Source organism: Leiobunum rupestre, chromosome 2, assembly GCF_980474605.1.
Source record: "Leiobunum rupestre chromosome 2, qqLeiRupe1.1.hap1, whole genome shotgun sequence".
NCBI classification, from domain to species: Eukaryota; Metazoa; Arthropoda; class Arachnida; order Opiliones; family Sclerosomatidae; genus Leiobunum; species Leiobunum rupestre.
The window spans coordinates 84,781,079-84,796,223 of NC_143385.1; the positions used below are offsets into that span (position 1 = coordinate 84,781,079).

The following is a 15,145-nucleotide window of genomic DNA, read 5'->3' on the forward strand; positions in this document are numbered from 1 at the left end:
AAACAGGGTGTTTCAAAAGGTTATGCAAACATTTGAAGGAGTTGTAGGGGGTGAGTTGAGAAGTATACCTGTTTTTCCCCATTTTCTTACGATGAGTTCAAAGAGCGCCAGAGAGCTTCAAAGTGTGGCCTACTAGCCCCTGGAAGTAGGCTGCAACAAGCGCCAAACCAAGCAGCAGGGACTTTCAATACTGTTTAAGTTTACCTTTTTACGCTGGTTACCTCGATTTGTTTACAGTCCTTTTTTACCCATCACACGAACCCAAACCTTGATGTTCGCGTTTCCCCGCTGTTTGGTTTTGGCCACACTTTGCAGCTCTCTGGCGCTCTATTAACTCATCGTAGGAAAATGGGATAAAAACAGGCATACTTTTCATTTCACCCCCTAAAATCCTTAAAATTTTTCATAACCTTTGAAACACCCTGTATATGTAGCGAAAATCTTGGCTGTAAAACACACCGGTGTTTATTAGAATCGTCAGGGCCATCATAGTCTTCCTTTGACATTCCTGGCGCAATCCAACGTGCGAGTCAAGTAAACTTGATCATACTACGATCATACTATACAAATATTGTACTTGCAATTTCCGTATGTACGTCTCATTTCACAGCAAATAAAAATTTTAACTTGTTAAAATGTTCCCAACTTTGGTAGCAACTCACGACAATCTATAATATATTATTATCAAGAACGTATATATGTATAAGAACGTTAAACAAAAGGCATCGCTTGGGCCATGATTTATTCGGTTTCAGAATAACTCCGCCCTAAAATCCGCGTGCAGCGCGCTCTTGAACCAGAAACGGTTTTAACCATAGAGATAGAAAAGAAATAGAGGCACTATTGTATCTGGCGAAGTTGACCGCGAGTGCCGACCCCCTTTTCGCCAATGTAGGAAGCCATGAGATGGGCTAAACGTGGTTTCGGACGAAGTAATTCATAGACTGATAAATTGAGGATATTCACACTCGCACCTGTGTTCATGATAGCGCGAACCGGTGTGGTGTCGACTTGGACGGTCAGTGTAGGTAAAGAGCTGTTCTTGATATCCAGCGATTGGTCACTGAGTGTGAATAAAAAATGGTCATCATCCAGGTTGTCTGTGGTAGGTACTTGCATAACTTGTATTCGTGACTTGGCTGGTGGTTTAGATGGATGTCGCCTATTGTCAAAATTAGTTTTCTTTTTATAGTTGATGGTATCTTTTTTTGAACTGTCAGAGGACCGACAAATCTTCATGAAATGGTTGAGTTTACCGCAATTACGGCACGTTTTGCCTTTGGCCGGGCATGGGCGATTTACGTGAGGGTAGGTTCTTCCACATAAGCCACAGGTTTGAGGGTGGTTGTCTTTGGTGTGAGGTTGCAGTTGTGGTTTGGTGTAATGTTGGACCCAATTAGTTACGTGGCGGGTTGTTTCTTGGTGATTGGTGGTTTTTTCGATAGACGTAGCTTGTGTTTCTGAAGCTTCTAGGAGGCGTCCGACTTGTAAAAGCTTGTCAAGGTCAAGTGAAGGATCTTGCAGGGCCTTACGCCGCAGTTTTTGAGACGTACAGGTCTGTACTATGTGTCTTTTCAACTCGAGACTAGGATCATCAAACTCGCAAAAGGAAGAAAGGGAGCGTAAACGAACGTGATATTCTTCAATAGACTCACCGCTTGATTGCTTGGAATTGCGAAATTTGAATATTTCAAAGTCGACGTTGTGCTTCGGTGCGAAGTGATTACTAAGCAGCGCCACTGCGCTCTGAAAGTCCAGTACTTCTTCGTTGCCAGGTACGTCAATCGATTAAATAAAAGATCTAGACTTGGTTTAAATCTAACAACAAAATTTTGTACGTAGACGCCAGCCCTACAGGACTAGGTGCCATTCTTACACAAACCAATAACAAAGGTATTGTTACTATCATCTCATTCACGAGCAAAGGGCTCACAGAAGTCGAGACTCGTTACTCACAAACGGAACGAGAAGCATTGGCAGTGGTATACGCCTGTGAACATTACCATCTCTACATATACGGTTCCGCATTCACAGTGATAACGGATCACTTACCTTTAATCACACTTCTCGGTAAACCAAGCGCAAAAACCTCCGCTCTGATAGAACGGTGGAATCTCCGTTTAGCACCATACGAGTTGCCTCTCACCAGCAACGGAACATCACGTTTCTATGATCGTTCGTCAAGCTATACCAAAAGCAATCTCGTTCGATGAAATTTCTGAAGTATCTAAATCAGATCCAACAGTTCAACAAACCATCAAATGCCTAACCCACAACCGATGGGAAATCAACTTATCTGATCCTATGGTTGATTGGTACGTGATTAAAACCTTTCAGAAGGTACAGCACGAACTCTCAGTAGTTGATGGTTTGATTCTCAAGGACCATCGAATATATGTTCCGAAGCCTTTGCAGAAGCGAGTGGTTACTTTGGCGCACGAAGGTCATATGGGACTCGTTAAGACAAAGCAATTACTGCGTACAAAAGTCTGGTTTCCGAAAATGGACATGGTAGTAGACCAGATGATCAAATCATGCATTCCATGTCTATCTGTTTCTCGACATACAATCAAAGAACCACTACGGATGACACCTCTTCCAAAAAACCCTTGGTCCCGAATCGCAGCCGACCATCTCGGACCGTTTAAAAATGGAAACTATATACTCGTAGTAATCGACGAATATTCCCGGTTCCCGATAGCCGAACTAGTCTCCTCAACATCCGTAGAACTAGAACCGAACGTCAAACTTTTCCACCACATATTCTCAATTTTTGGCCTCGTGGACGAAGTTAAGACTGATAACCGACCTCCATACAACTCTCAGGACTTCACAGATTATCTAAGGTAACACCTAGATGGCCCCAAGCCAATGGAAACTCCGAACGGTTCATGGCGTCTTTGGCAAAAACCATTCGCTCCGCTGAAATATCTGGTTCAGATTGGAAACACGAACTTCAAACGTTCCTACGATACTATCGTGTCACACCACATTGCACCACTAACATCGCTCCTTCAACTTTAATGTTCGGACGCACCGTTCGAAGTACACTACCAACATTCCCCACCGACAACACTATGTCTTCAACGCAACAAGCTAACCTCGAACTTCAAGACACGTTGGCTAAATCAAAGATGAAGTATTATAGTGACAAACGTCATAGAGCGAAACTGTGTGATTTGTAAGTTGGAGACACCGTTCTTGTCAAAGCCAACCGCACTCACAAACTTTCTCCGTACTTTGAACCAACACTTCACAAGATTACTGAAATTAAAGGTTCAACTATTGCTGTTGAACATGACGGTCGAACAATCACACGTAACTCGTCTTTCTTCAAACTCGTTCCGCCCACGACACCAATAACATTCCCTGACTCTCAGCCCAATACACCAAACGGCACTAACCAACCAGCAACTGTGACACCTACCATTAGCGAGGAGGCCATACCGCCCAAATATCAACTGCGCCCCGTTCGCGTTTTGTAAAAGAAAAGGTGGATGTAATGTATAGATTTATGTATTACCCCCAAACATATTATCTTGTGATTTCTACCCCTGTAGCTGTCCGGCCCTTCTCTATCAATATACTATCTTTGGTAGTTCCAACCAAAGAACATAGAATAACCTTGACGCACCAAAGCCGGCAGAATAGTAAATTTTGTTGTTAGATTTAAACCAAGTCTAGATCTTCTATTTAATCGATTGACGTTAACAAAAACATTACAATGAAGTGGCGCCATCGACGCGCGGTGAAATGAATTACATTATTCCTTTTTGAAAACCAACTGTCATTTGATGTAAACAAAGGAAGGATAGAGGGCGTTGCAAATTCTGCCCATGTCCACTTTCATACATGCCGGCGGGGGGGGGGATAAATTTTACTGGTCAAAAACAGAGGTGTCTTAACGCGGTAATCTTCCCTTTATTTCTTTTCTATCTCTATGGTTTAAACCTTTAGAGCGCGCCGCACGTGTTTTTTTGGGCGGAGTTATTCGGTAGCCGATTTTATCATGGCACCAGGCGCCAATTTGATCTTTCAACGTTGTTATACATATATACGTTCTTGTTATTATCTATCACGCACAATTTGACAACCCGTAGGTTAGTTGCAGTTTTCGGGCAAAAATAACAAGTTGAAATATCGTTTGAGTCAGCATTGCCTGTCCATTAGCAAAGTCCAAGTTACCTTCATCCGTGATTCCCTCAGATCCAGCTACCAAACCAAAAAAAAATTAAAGAAAATGAAAGGAAACGGTATAATGTTACTTTAATTCCTTTAATATATTCTGATACACCAATTCAGGCGCCAGTGGTGACAGCGTGAAGTCCTGGTGCGTAAATTTCATACCGGGTGGGGCCGTCACGACGTAATCGCCTACAATGCTTTTAATTTGTCTTCGAACGTAGTCCACCATTTTCGGAGACGCTACTTCGTCGTCTTTACTCGACATGAGGACGATCGGCGCCGACACTTGGTCCAATTCATACTTCGGCGGATCTGCCTAAAACATTTATTATATTATATGTTTTATGTAACTAAATTTTCACACGTCATCTGAAGTTATTCAAGATTTGATATTGATACCCCTTTCAGACCATAATTAACATTATGTTATTCACGTAGTCAATCTAACCGTTGGCAAGTATAGTCTATTCATTTAATTCGATCTTCGCAGGGCTGGCGCTAGGATTTTCGGGCCACAGGTAATTTTTATTCCAAAATTTGTTTTTTTTGGAAATAGTCAGATAGTTTTAGTTAGGCCCCCGTTCCGGCGGGCCCCTTTCGGAGGCCCGGGCCCGGGGTACTTTTGCCCCGCTTACCCCCCCCCCCTAACGCCGGCCCTCATCTTCGTGCGTTCTCCTTCAACGAAAAAGTAATTTTTTCGAAGACAATTCGGTCGAAATGACGCCGGTTGTATTTATGTGCCTTCTATCTAACCGCGATTAAGACATTCGTAAATTATTTGGTTTAATACCTTGAATAGATCGTCAAAACACTGAAGCAAAATTTTTAATTCATGGAGTATAAATAATAAAACTAGGTCCTTAACAATGAGTAATCTTTGTTCAAGCCATGCGTGACCCGGCTTACGTAGCCTCACATTAATACGTACATTTTATCTAGCGTGACAAACCCTTACTAAAACGAAATTAGAAAATTTGGTAGTACAGTTGATTTATCAGCCAAGGATTTAGATAGTAATATTTTAGGAATCTAACTCGTTTCAGAATAGGTGTAGTACGCGTTTATGTTGAAGTGTTGGTTTCATATTATTCTGAAAAGAGTAATATCAGCTCGAATATCAGTCTGTAGCTTTGACCGTGGCCGCCATTTTAGACGTTATTTTTTTCTATGATAAAAAGCTTGGGTCCCGTACTCACTAAACGTGACGTCACACTGCTACTACTCTATTCTTTAAATGATTGTAAGTTCCTCCAGGAATTCATAACGCTACTCGGAATGAATATCTCCCCACATCCTCTGTGGTATTTTGTGGCGGAACATTATGGGTTGGCCCAAAAACGCTTTTATCGTAAAATTCGGTGACGTGAAAGCTCTCGCGTTTGATTAATTATTAAAAATATACAGGTTTTTATTAGTCATCTGCTAGTTTTCATCATCGGGAAAAAATGGCAGAACAAATCGGCATAGTTGATTTTGATGATTTTCCGGTATTAGAATCCGCGATAGATGAGTATTTAAAATAAATTCATGATTTAGAAAAAACCGTAGTCTGTAACCAAGCTTCAAAGAAAAGAGATAATAATGGTCCGTAAAGATGAGGTATTTTTTCCTCCAAATCCTGAACAACGGCCTAACAGCTCAGATTTAGAAGTGTGGAGTGAAGCAAATTGCTATAAAAATCCTGTGAGAGTTATCATAACATACAACAAATTAAGGGCAATCCTATCATGATAGGATTTCAAACATGTATTCCATAGTGCTTGCCACAGAGTGTTAAAACCATTAAGTCTTTCCATGGCATAAATTCAATACAGTCTTTAAACCGGCGCGGAGGGAATATTAAAAATGCCGCTCTAACAAAAATATGTTGATTTCCTAAACATGCTTTCAACCGTTTTTTAAGTTATTTTTTAACTTTTTTCTTATTCATATTTTGATCTATCTGAACTTTATAACATTATAATCAACTCTACCAAAGACCCTAATTAGCAAGCAGACGACAGAGCAAAGGACAGATTAGTCACGGGGTCTTATGAGAGGAGGAGCTAAGACTCGGCTTATTAGCTACACCTAGGCCTATGTTCCGCCACAACGGCGGGGAATCAAAGCCGTTATTCACTCCAAGTAGCGTTATGGATTCCTGGACCCTTATGGTTAATTCAATTTCGTATTTAACGCATATCACCTAACAGCTCACTTGTTCGACTTGGTTTATTACCATAAACATTACTTGAATATTGTACAAACAAAAGTGCATTATGTTACAAGAATATAGAACTACAGAGATGGTAACCCCACCCTAATAGAATAGACTGTAAAATCAAGGTTCTTACAAGCGGCACTATACTGTAAATTAAATTCCAACGGCTTCCGGCCTCCGATGGTTTTTCAAGTTTGAGGTAGCGACTTCAATTGTCACTGAGATAAATTGTCAAACGTTTTTCAGGTCTGGTGATTCATTTCAATTAAAATTTTACGTTTCAATTTATCGAACTTTAAGTTATAGCTAAATCTAGAGTTAAACGACTATTTTACCTTAATCCAATCTTGGTACAAATATTTATTTACCTGGCCATATCGTTGTTCATTTTCTTCAGGTCCGTAATCGAAGTGTTGTAGTTGATTTGCATAAAGTACCTAAAGTTAAAAATATTTAAAGCTTTCTAAATACCTTCTGGGATTTAAAATAAAGGAATTAAAATAGACTTTAACCGAACAGTGCATAAATCGACTATATTGATGAACTATATTATAAGAGTTTTAAAGGGTATTAAAAACTAGCACAGATTCAAAATAGCTAAAAAATAACGTGGTCAGAGAGCCATTGTAGAGTATTATAATTAGACAGCTTATACTCTTCTTAGTGGTTTTTTATCTAAATTATATATCCCATATAAAATATATTGTAAAAAAATCACTGTAATTTAAGTTATTGGCAAATTTACAAACGAGCCAATCAACGCAAGGGATACATTTATGTCCCGCCTTTTGTGTCAAAATGTAGCTTAAAGCAAGAAGCAGCTCGACTTGAAGACGCTCTTTTTTCAATAGATGTCGCTATAGTCGAAATCAAAATGGTGGTACTTATAGGTGCCCCTCGCGTTGATTGGATCGTTTGTAAATTGATCAATAACATCAATTACAGCAATTATAAATAATATTTTTTCACTGGATATATAATTTAGGTTAAAGTCCACTAAATAGAGTATAATAATTTGCGTTTTAATTTAACGAGTTCAAAGTTAGAGCATTTTGTAAGTTCAAAGTTAGAGCATTTTGTAAGTTCAAAGTTAGAGCATTTTGTAAGTCCTTTATTTCAGAAGTATTACGGTGAGTTCACTTAGATGGCAACACGTGAGCTATTTCAAGGGTCAGTATTTGACGCCTTATCCATGATTAACTCAATGGGGCTTTTGTAAATTTTGATATTACAAAGACTATATTTACAGCATATCACGAAGTCCCGTAGCCTCCCACAATTTAAATTTCAACACGCGGTTTAATAACCTATATATCGCTGTGAAAAGTTTCAATGACGGCTATAATTATTTATTTTCCGGCAAATACATGAAGAACGTTAAGTGGCGGCTCTATCGTTGCCACATGTATCATGCAAAGGGATTGACTATTTCGCTGAATTTCTGAACTGTCCTAACTGCTGAATTTAGAAGGAAACCTTCTATAAATCCTATTATATGCACTTTTTGACTATTTTGCTGAATGCTGAATTTCTGAACTCGAAATTTCAACAACGCACTTACTATAAATGCGTTGTTGAAATTTTGAGTTCAGAAATTCAGCATTCAGCAAAATAGTCAAAAGGTTCAGACAGAACCGTTCTGACGGCTATAAATGCGTTGTTGAAATTTTTAGTTCAGAAATTCAGCATTCAGCAAAATAGTCAAAAAGTTCAGACAGAACCGTTCTGACGGCTATAAATGCGTTGTTGAAATTTTGTTTTAAGAAATTCACCATTCAGCAAAATAGTCAGAAAGTTCAGACAGTTCAGAAATTCAGCATTCAGAAAAATAGTCAAAAAGTTCAGAAGGAACCGAAAAGAAACCGTAGAGAAGCCGAAATGAAGCGATTTGAAATTTCGAGTTCAGAAATTCAGCATTCAGCTAATTATTCAAAAAGTGCAGATAATAGTATTTATAGATGTTTTCCTTCAAAATTCAGCAGTTCAGACAGTTCAGAAATTCAGCAAAATAGTCAATCCCCTGTTATTTGAGATGATCATGAATCTATACGATTCTTAGAAAAACGTGACTCTACTGGAGAGCGTGGTGCCATCTATTTATGAATTAAAAATAGCCAAATGATAACGTCGTCATAGTCTCATAGAGCCATTGTAGACAATAGAGCGTTCTATAAAATCGGTGTGGTGTTCTTTCCCCCTTTTGAGTTCGAAGGAGGTGAATGTTTGGCCGGTTTTTCGAGTGAAAGAAAAATATTTATCTGGCAAACCCGTAAGAAATTGAGAGCAGTCGATTTTTAGGAGTAGCGTAGTTGCTAGCCTAGGCTTCACTAGTTTCCGGCTTTCCGCGCCGTTTTTCTTATTTTAAATGATTTTTGTAATAAATGTATGATGGCAAATAAGCAAAATACTAGTCCCAAATTAACGGGTTTAAAAAGAAACTTAGATCATGAAAATATTCTTAACCCCAAACATACTTCAACACCTAGGGTCCCTCCTACAACTCCTAAAAGGTAAGTCTCTAAAATATTCATATAAAGACAGGACATAAGCCGAATTTTCTTAAACCAAAGAATAACAATTGTTGTTAGTCGTGCTGAACTAGCTCTATAGTTTGTATAAAAAGTTTGGCCGGTTTTGGGCCAATTTTATAGAACGCTCTATTATAGTTAGACAGCTTATACTCTATATAGTGGACTTTAACCTAAATTATCCATCCCGTGCAAAAATATTGTTTATAATTGCTTCAATTTATGTTATTGAGCAATTTACAAACGATCCAATCAACGCGAGGGGTACCTATCAGTACCGCCTTTATGATTTCGACGCTAGCGACATCTATGAAAAAAGAGCTACTTCACGTCGAGCCGCCACTTGTTTTAATGATTAATCTATTGGCCATTTCAAGGTGTAGAACCTAAACCAGCGATATCGCTTTGAATTATCTACACATGTCTATGACGTCAAAAACGCACGGTCCCAATCTTAGATATTTGCACATTGGCTTACAGTTTTGCCGCCCCGTTTTAGTAACACACATTTGAAGGTAACCCTATGCACGGTCCTTCCTTTGATGTTATATTTCGTATCTCTGTAATTGTGCCTTCAATACATCTAACCCAGTTAAAATTTCTCTACATCGAGAAAACACTCTAAAGTAGAATTTTAGCCTTTTAGGGACGTTACTCACTTGCATAGCATGTACCATGACATACGCCGACGTCCCAGTGGGCCCCAAAGTGTTATACACGGGAATTCGATCCTGCGTAAAAAATTGAAATCACAGGAATAAAAATGGACGTTCTTAGCAACATTTTCCAATGGATATCTGTCTTGCCATATATTGGTATGTCAGCGACGAAGATATTTTGATTCGCGGTAGAAAATTGACCGTGTTAAGTCTTATGTTAAAACCCTAATACGATCAGGAAATTAGCTGATTTTGAAAGTATACATATAGAGTTAGCAGCCCGGTTTAAAAATTTACTTTCAATAACTGAACCTTGTTTAACTCGTCTGACAATTTAAGTTTAGGTTAATATTTTAGTTTTATTAGCAAATCAAATACCCAACAAAATTATTCGAACTTTAATTTACTTTATAATGTAACTTATTTAATTTAATTTTATAAAATTTCAAATTTATCTTTTGGATAATTTTTAATAGTCAATTATAAAACCCGCCAAAAATTCAGTCCAAGTATTTCATTATTTTCTAAATCAAATCATGATTATTAGGACACCCTGTAACAAAGTGATCTGCCCCTCGGAAAAATGTCACTGTACCGCGGTAGCAGAATTTGGGTTTGAATCAAAAAGGAAACAAAATACAGCTTTGGTAAGAATCGTGGATTAATTAATCCAAGTAAGAACCAACGTTCGTGGAGAAATTGTTTTGGTAAGACTAGATTTAACACCACTTTTAAAGTATTAATTAAAGACGTAACAAGAGTCATTCAATAACGAAAGTACTAAACTAAAACTTTTCTGGTTTGAAGTGTTTGATAAAAACATCTACAATAGGAGAAATACATATTAGAACCTGATGTAAGTAAGCCAAAATATACCTCTCCTCGGAAGAGTTTTTAATTTTCAGTGAAGCGTAACTGTATCCGTGGTTCTGCGGTAGAACGCTCACCTGTCGTTCAAGAGGGCTCGGGTTCGAATCCCGACCGATTAAAAAATTATACTACACCCAATGACAAAAAGAGGGCGCTTTTGGAAAAACCTTTTCCCTGATTCTAAGAAACTGCGTACGCAGTGATTACCCTTTGCCTCGAAAATGCGAACGCGTTCGCAGGCCTGACAGACAGACAGACACGGTGGTTGTATAACCCCTCCTAGGGTACAAAGTCCCCTCGGAGAGGTAAAAATATCATATTGGGGTTTTATCCTGGTTATCCGGTTAGAACCATACTGGCGAGGAAGCTGAAATATATATAAGTGTTTACCTGAAATATAGCGTCGTAAGAATCGTAATTGGGTTGCAGAAATGAGCAAATAAACCCAGTCATAAAATTCATATCGCAGAAGTCGGTCGTGTGGATTGTTTCGTAGTAGGCTCTGGGTGTCGGAAAGACGGCTGCTGTGGGCTCGAACAGAGATAGAAATTTCTTCAATACAAAATGGAAAACTCAATAAAAAGATAAATAAACTAGGTGGTCTCTAGGGTGGGGTGGTGGAGGGGCTAGCACTTTCGCGTCGCAGCAATTGGAACAGGTCACGATCCCAACTTGTGGAACTTAGGAGCAACAAACACAATGAGAGCGCAGCTAGCCTTTAAACACGCTAACGCGGTGTTGTGTACAAATTTCATTGGACGAGCCTGAACGCTGAGCATTTTACGAAAAGAGGGAAGACAATTTCCGAATTTTCCCCTTCCGACGGCAGCAGGCGCTAAAGCGTCTAACCAATGAAATCTGTACACAAGAAAATCCACGACTTTTGACGGGTTGCGTTCTCCTTATGTGGGGTGCTGTGTTTGTTGCTCCTAGGTGGCACTTGGAGAAAACTCGGAACAAAACCTTCTGCGTTGAGTTTGCAAGCTATCTCTACACTTGTATAAGGGGTTTTCCCCCGAGCTCTTCGGTTAAAAGTAATAGTTAGTGTAGGGAACTGTTGACTCACGTGGTATGACGGGCTAGATACCACTCTCCTACGCATCGTAACCCGGCCACCGGAATTACTGGCTTTAAAAGTCGCTCGATGACTTAGGCCTAAGGTGGTGCCTTGGGTATTAGCCTAGCTGATTATTAATCTTAATCTTAATCAATCTCAGGTGAGTGGTAATTCGTATACACTTGGAATCATGGAATGCAGTGCCGGCCCGAGGCAATGGATGGAGCGAGATCTGATGATGGCGCACCCCTTGCTTGCCACTAATATCAAGGAGGATTAAGGGAAGGGGAGTTGTATTGAGGCAACTCTTATGGCTGCATCCGTAGGCAGAGAGCGTGAGACGACCAGTGGGTGGGAGCGGGAGGAAAACGTATGTAAAATACCGGCTCGCGTTCCTGTTTTGAGCGCCCTCTAGTTCAAAACAATTGTTGAAGGTTATTTCGGTTTTTATTTTGAGAATTTTGCTGCTTCGGTGTTTCGTCGTGAATACTCTAAAAATGTATGTCTTCTAGATTTATTTTCGAATTTTTTTATCACGCGAAGATTAATATCATATAACTAAAGTAAGAGCATTTTCCATATAAAAAAATATTTTGAGTTTTGCAAATTGTTTACTAATTTACGGCATTAGAAAAACATACACCAAAGCAGCCGAATTCTCAAAATAAAAACCGAAATAACCTTCAAAAATATTTTTGAACTAGAGGGCGCTCCCACCCACTGGTCGTCTCTCGCTCTCTGGCTACGGATGCAGCCATAAGAAGCGCCTCAATACAACTCCCCTTCCCTTAATCCTCCTTGCTAATATAAAAATGTTTTTTTCCTTAATTTTTCTTTACCACTGATGCGCCCCCTGAGACTTGGCGCCTTGAGCGGCCTCTCCGTTCGCCCTATGGTAGGGCTGGCCCTAATAGAATGTTTTAGTTTTCAGTTGGCAAAGTGCTCCGAAAGCGGCTCGAGAAATGGTCGGGGCTTAAACTACGTCGAATGGAAGACATAGTGCTTATTTTTAAATTGATTGGGTTGCTGCCACCGCTTAGACATTCCAGAAAATAGATTTAAGAAATCCTGATTAGCTATCTGTGATATTAAGTGATTTAATATGTTCCTAATAATGTAAATTAATTAATAATACAATAATAGTTGTTGTATAGACAAGTACCAAATACGAACTATAGATGTCGCTACTATATTATTAGCGGTATGCTATTCTCAATCACCATCTTTCAAGGATACTGGTTCCTCAATGGCTATTGTATGTTACACCACGGCCAACTTTGATCACGCGCTGAAAAGAGCGTCAGAGAGCTTCAAAGTGCGGCCTACTAGCCCCTGGAAGTAGACTGCAATAAGCGCAAAACCAAGCAGCAGGGAAACGCGAACATTAAGGTTTGGGTTCGTGTGATAGGTAAAAAAGGACTTTGCAAACCAATCGAGGTAACCAGCGTAAAAAAGTAAACTTAAACAGTATTTAAAGTCCCTGCTGCTTAGTTTGGCGCATAATGCAGCCTACTTCCAGGGGCTAGTAAGCCACACTTTGAAGCTCTCTGGCGCTCTTTTAACTTATCGTAGGAAAATGGGGGAAAAAACAGGCATACTTCTCAACTCACCCCCTACAAATCCTTCAAATTTTTGCATAACCTTTTGAAACACCCTGTATAATTTGCTGGTTGCATCATTAAAAAATCTTATTTTTCACATGATGCGATTCCAGTTTAAATACCACAATCGGAGCACTTGGAAAATAAAGACTTAGAAATGTAGGCATATTTTCCGTGTGTGATTGACAAATCTTCCCGCGCGGTCGTTTAAACTTTAGCGTCGAATATTTCAGAGCACAAATTTAAATGTTGGGCTTCCTCGATACATTTATTTGCGTTAGAAATTTCTTAAAATCTGTTTATTTTTGCTATGCGTTCTTGAAGATTTTTGCCTATAAATTTTCATAGAAATGGAATTTTTTTGCCACAATTTTTTGAATATTTGTAAATTTTACTATATAATAGATTAAATATAGTAAAGAAAATAGTTATTTCAAAATTACGTAACGGAATTTGTTGGTGCAATTTTTCGAAATTTTTTGGTTAGCTCAGTATTACCATCTTTAACTTAATCACTCATAAGTATGCCTCGATAAAACATTTCCATAGAAAAAATTTCATTGACATCTTGTTTTACACGCAACATCCAATAGGTGATTCTGAAAAGTGTCGATAGTCACATGATTTGGTTAGTTTTCTTCGTAATGTTAGTTATTGTAAAGAAAATATAGACCAGTACCGTAGCTTCGAAATTATTACCTCGCGTAGTCAAAACCGTTAACCCACTTCTATTCTGATAATCTTGGTGCTACCTAGGAGCAACAAACAGCACCCCACGCGAGGAGATCGCAAGTTCGCAACCAGTCAAAAGTCGTGCATTTTCTTGTGTACAGTTTTCATTGGTTAGACGCTTTAGCGCCTGCTGCCGTCTGAAGGGGAAAATTTGGAAATTTAGCGAAAAGGCTTGTCCAATGAAATTTGTACAAAACACCGCGTTAGCGTGTTTAAAGGCTAGCTGCGTTCTCCTTGTGTTTGTTGCTCCTAGTTGCTACTGAAAAGGTTACCAGGGAAACCAAATCTCGTGGTAGTTAAACAGGGAAAGACTGAAAGAATTCTGGATATTTTTAAAATACACTTCACTGATTTATGGCATAATTAGGAGTGATTTTCTTATATATATGATATTTTCCAAAAACCGATAAAAATACAAAAATTGGGTAATTGTAAGTTAAAGACACCTTCCATAAGAAAGAAATCGTAAATGTTTTAATTCAGCAACAAAGACGAACTCACCTCTTGAGACTTTTTATTGGCGAGTGGTTTTAAGAAGAGCGGAAGTCCAAAAATATCGTTCACAAGAAAAATTGGACACAACAGAATTGCTTTTTTGACCTGCAATAGAATGTGCTCATGATGTTTAGGAATTGGACGGTAGTGCTAAGGGGTTTAGGGTACTTGCTTCAATCATTGACGGACATTTGTTAAATTATATTTATACCTAGGAATTTTATATTCTCAGATGGCATAGAAAGCACAGGGGGTCTATAGATGATACGAAATTCAATGACCTAGAACCATGTCCTTAAAATGCGGTGGCGGAGTGGTTAGCGTTTTCGCCTCGCAGCAAGAGGAGCCGGGATCGATATAAACTTGTGGCACTGGGTGAAAACTCGGAACAACTCCTTCCGCGTTGTGTTTGCAAGTTCTCTCCCCACTGGTTAAAGGGGTTTTCCACCGAGATCTTCGGCTTCCTTTTTTCATAAATACTTGTCGAGGTTAACGGTAATAGTGAGTGTAGGGAGCTGTTGGCTCGCGTGGCATGAAGGGCTTTCCAACCACCCTCCTACGCCCAATTTAACCCGGCATTAAAAGTCGCTTGATGACTTAAATTATTATTCAAAATCTATTGAGAAGCGTTGGGCTTAGCGACTCAGTTCCAATTAGAAAGGTGTGTTGCCCAGTCGCATTTTATGTCCAAGTGACTCTGAGCCGATGTAAATTGGCCAATAGGAAGCCAACAAAAAAACAAGAAGGCCATAAATAAAACATTCCGAGAGATCATGCTTCGGTGTTAATAATTTAGAAAGTACTTGCGCTACGGCATC

General features: G+C 39.1%; 1 protein-coding gene across 1 annotated transcript in view; it reads right to left on the bottom strand.

Annotated features, from left to right (window-relative positions):
* Positions 1-4,075: 4,075 nt before the first annotated feature.
* Positions 4,076-15,145, bottom strand: part of LOC149959852 (gastric triacylglycerol lipase-like) — a 33,219-nt gene continuing 22,149 nt past the window's right edge. Inside the window, exons 5-9 of the mRNA XM_090167399.1 lie at positions 10,833-10,994; positions 9,573-9,644; positions 6,754-6,822; positions 4,348-4,501; positions 4,076-4,212 (exon numbers count right to left, since the gene is read on the bottom strand). Coding sequence (XP_090023525.1) covers positions 4,076-4,212; positions 4,348-4,501; positions 6,754-6,822; positions 9,573-9,644; positions 10,833-10,994 — 594 coding nt within the window. The remainder of the gene's footprint in view (positions 4,213-4,347; positions 4,502-6,753; positions 6,823-9,572; positions 9,645-10,832; positions 10,995-15,145) is intronic.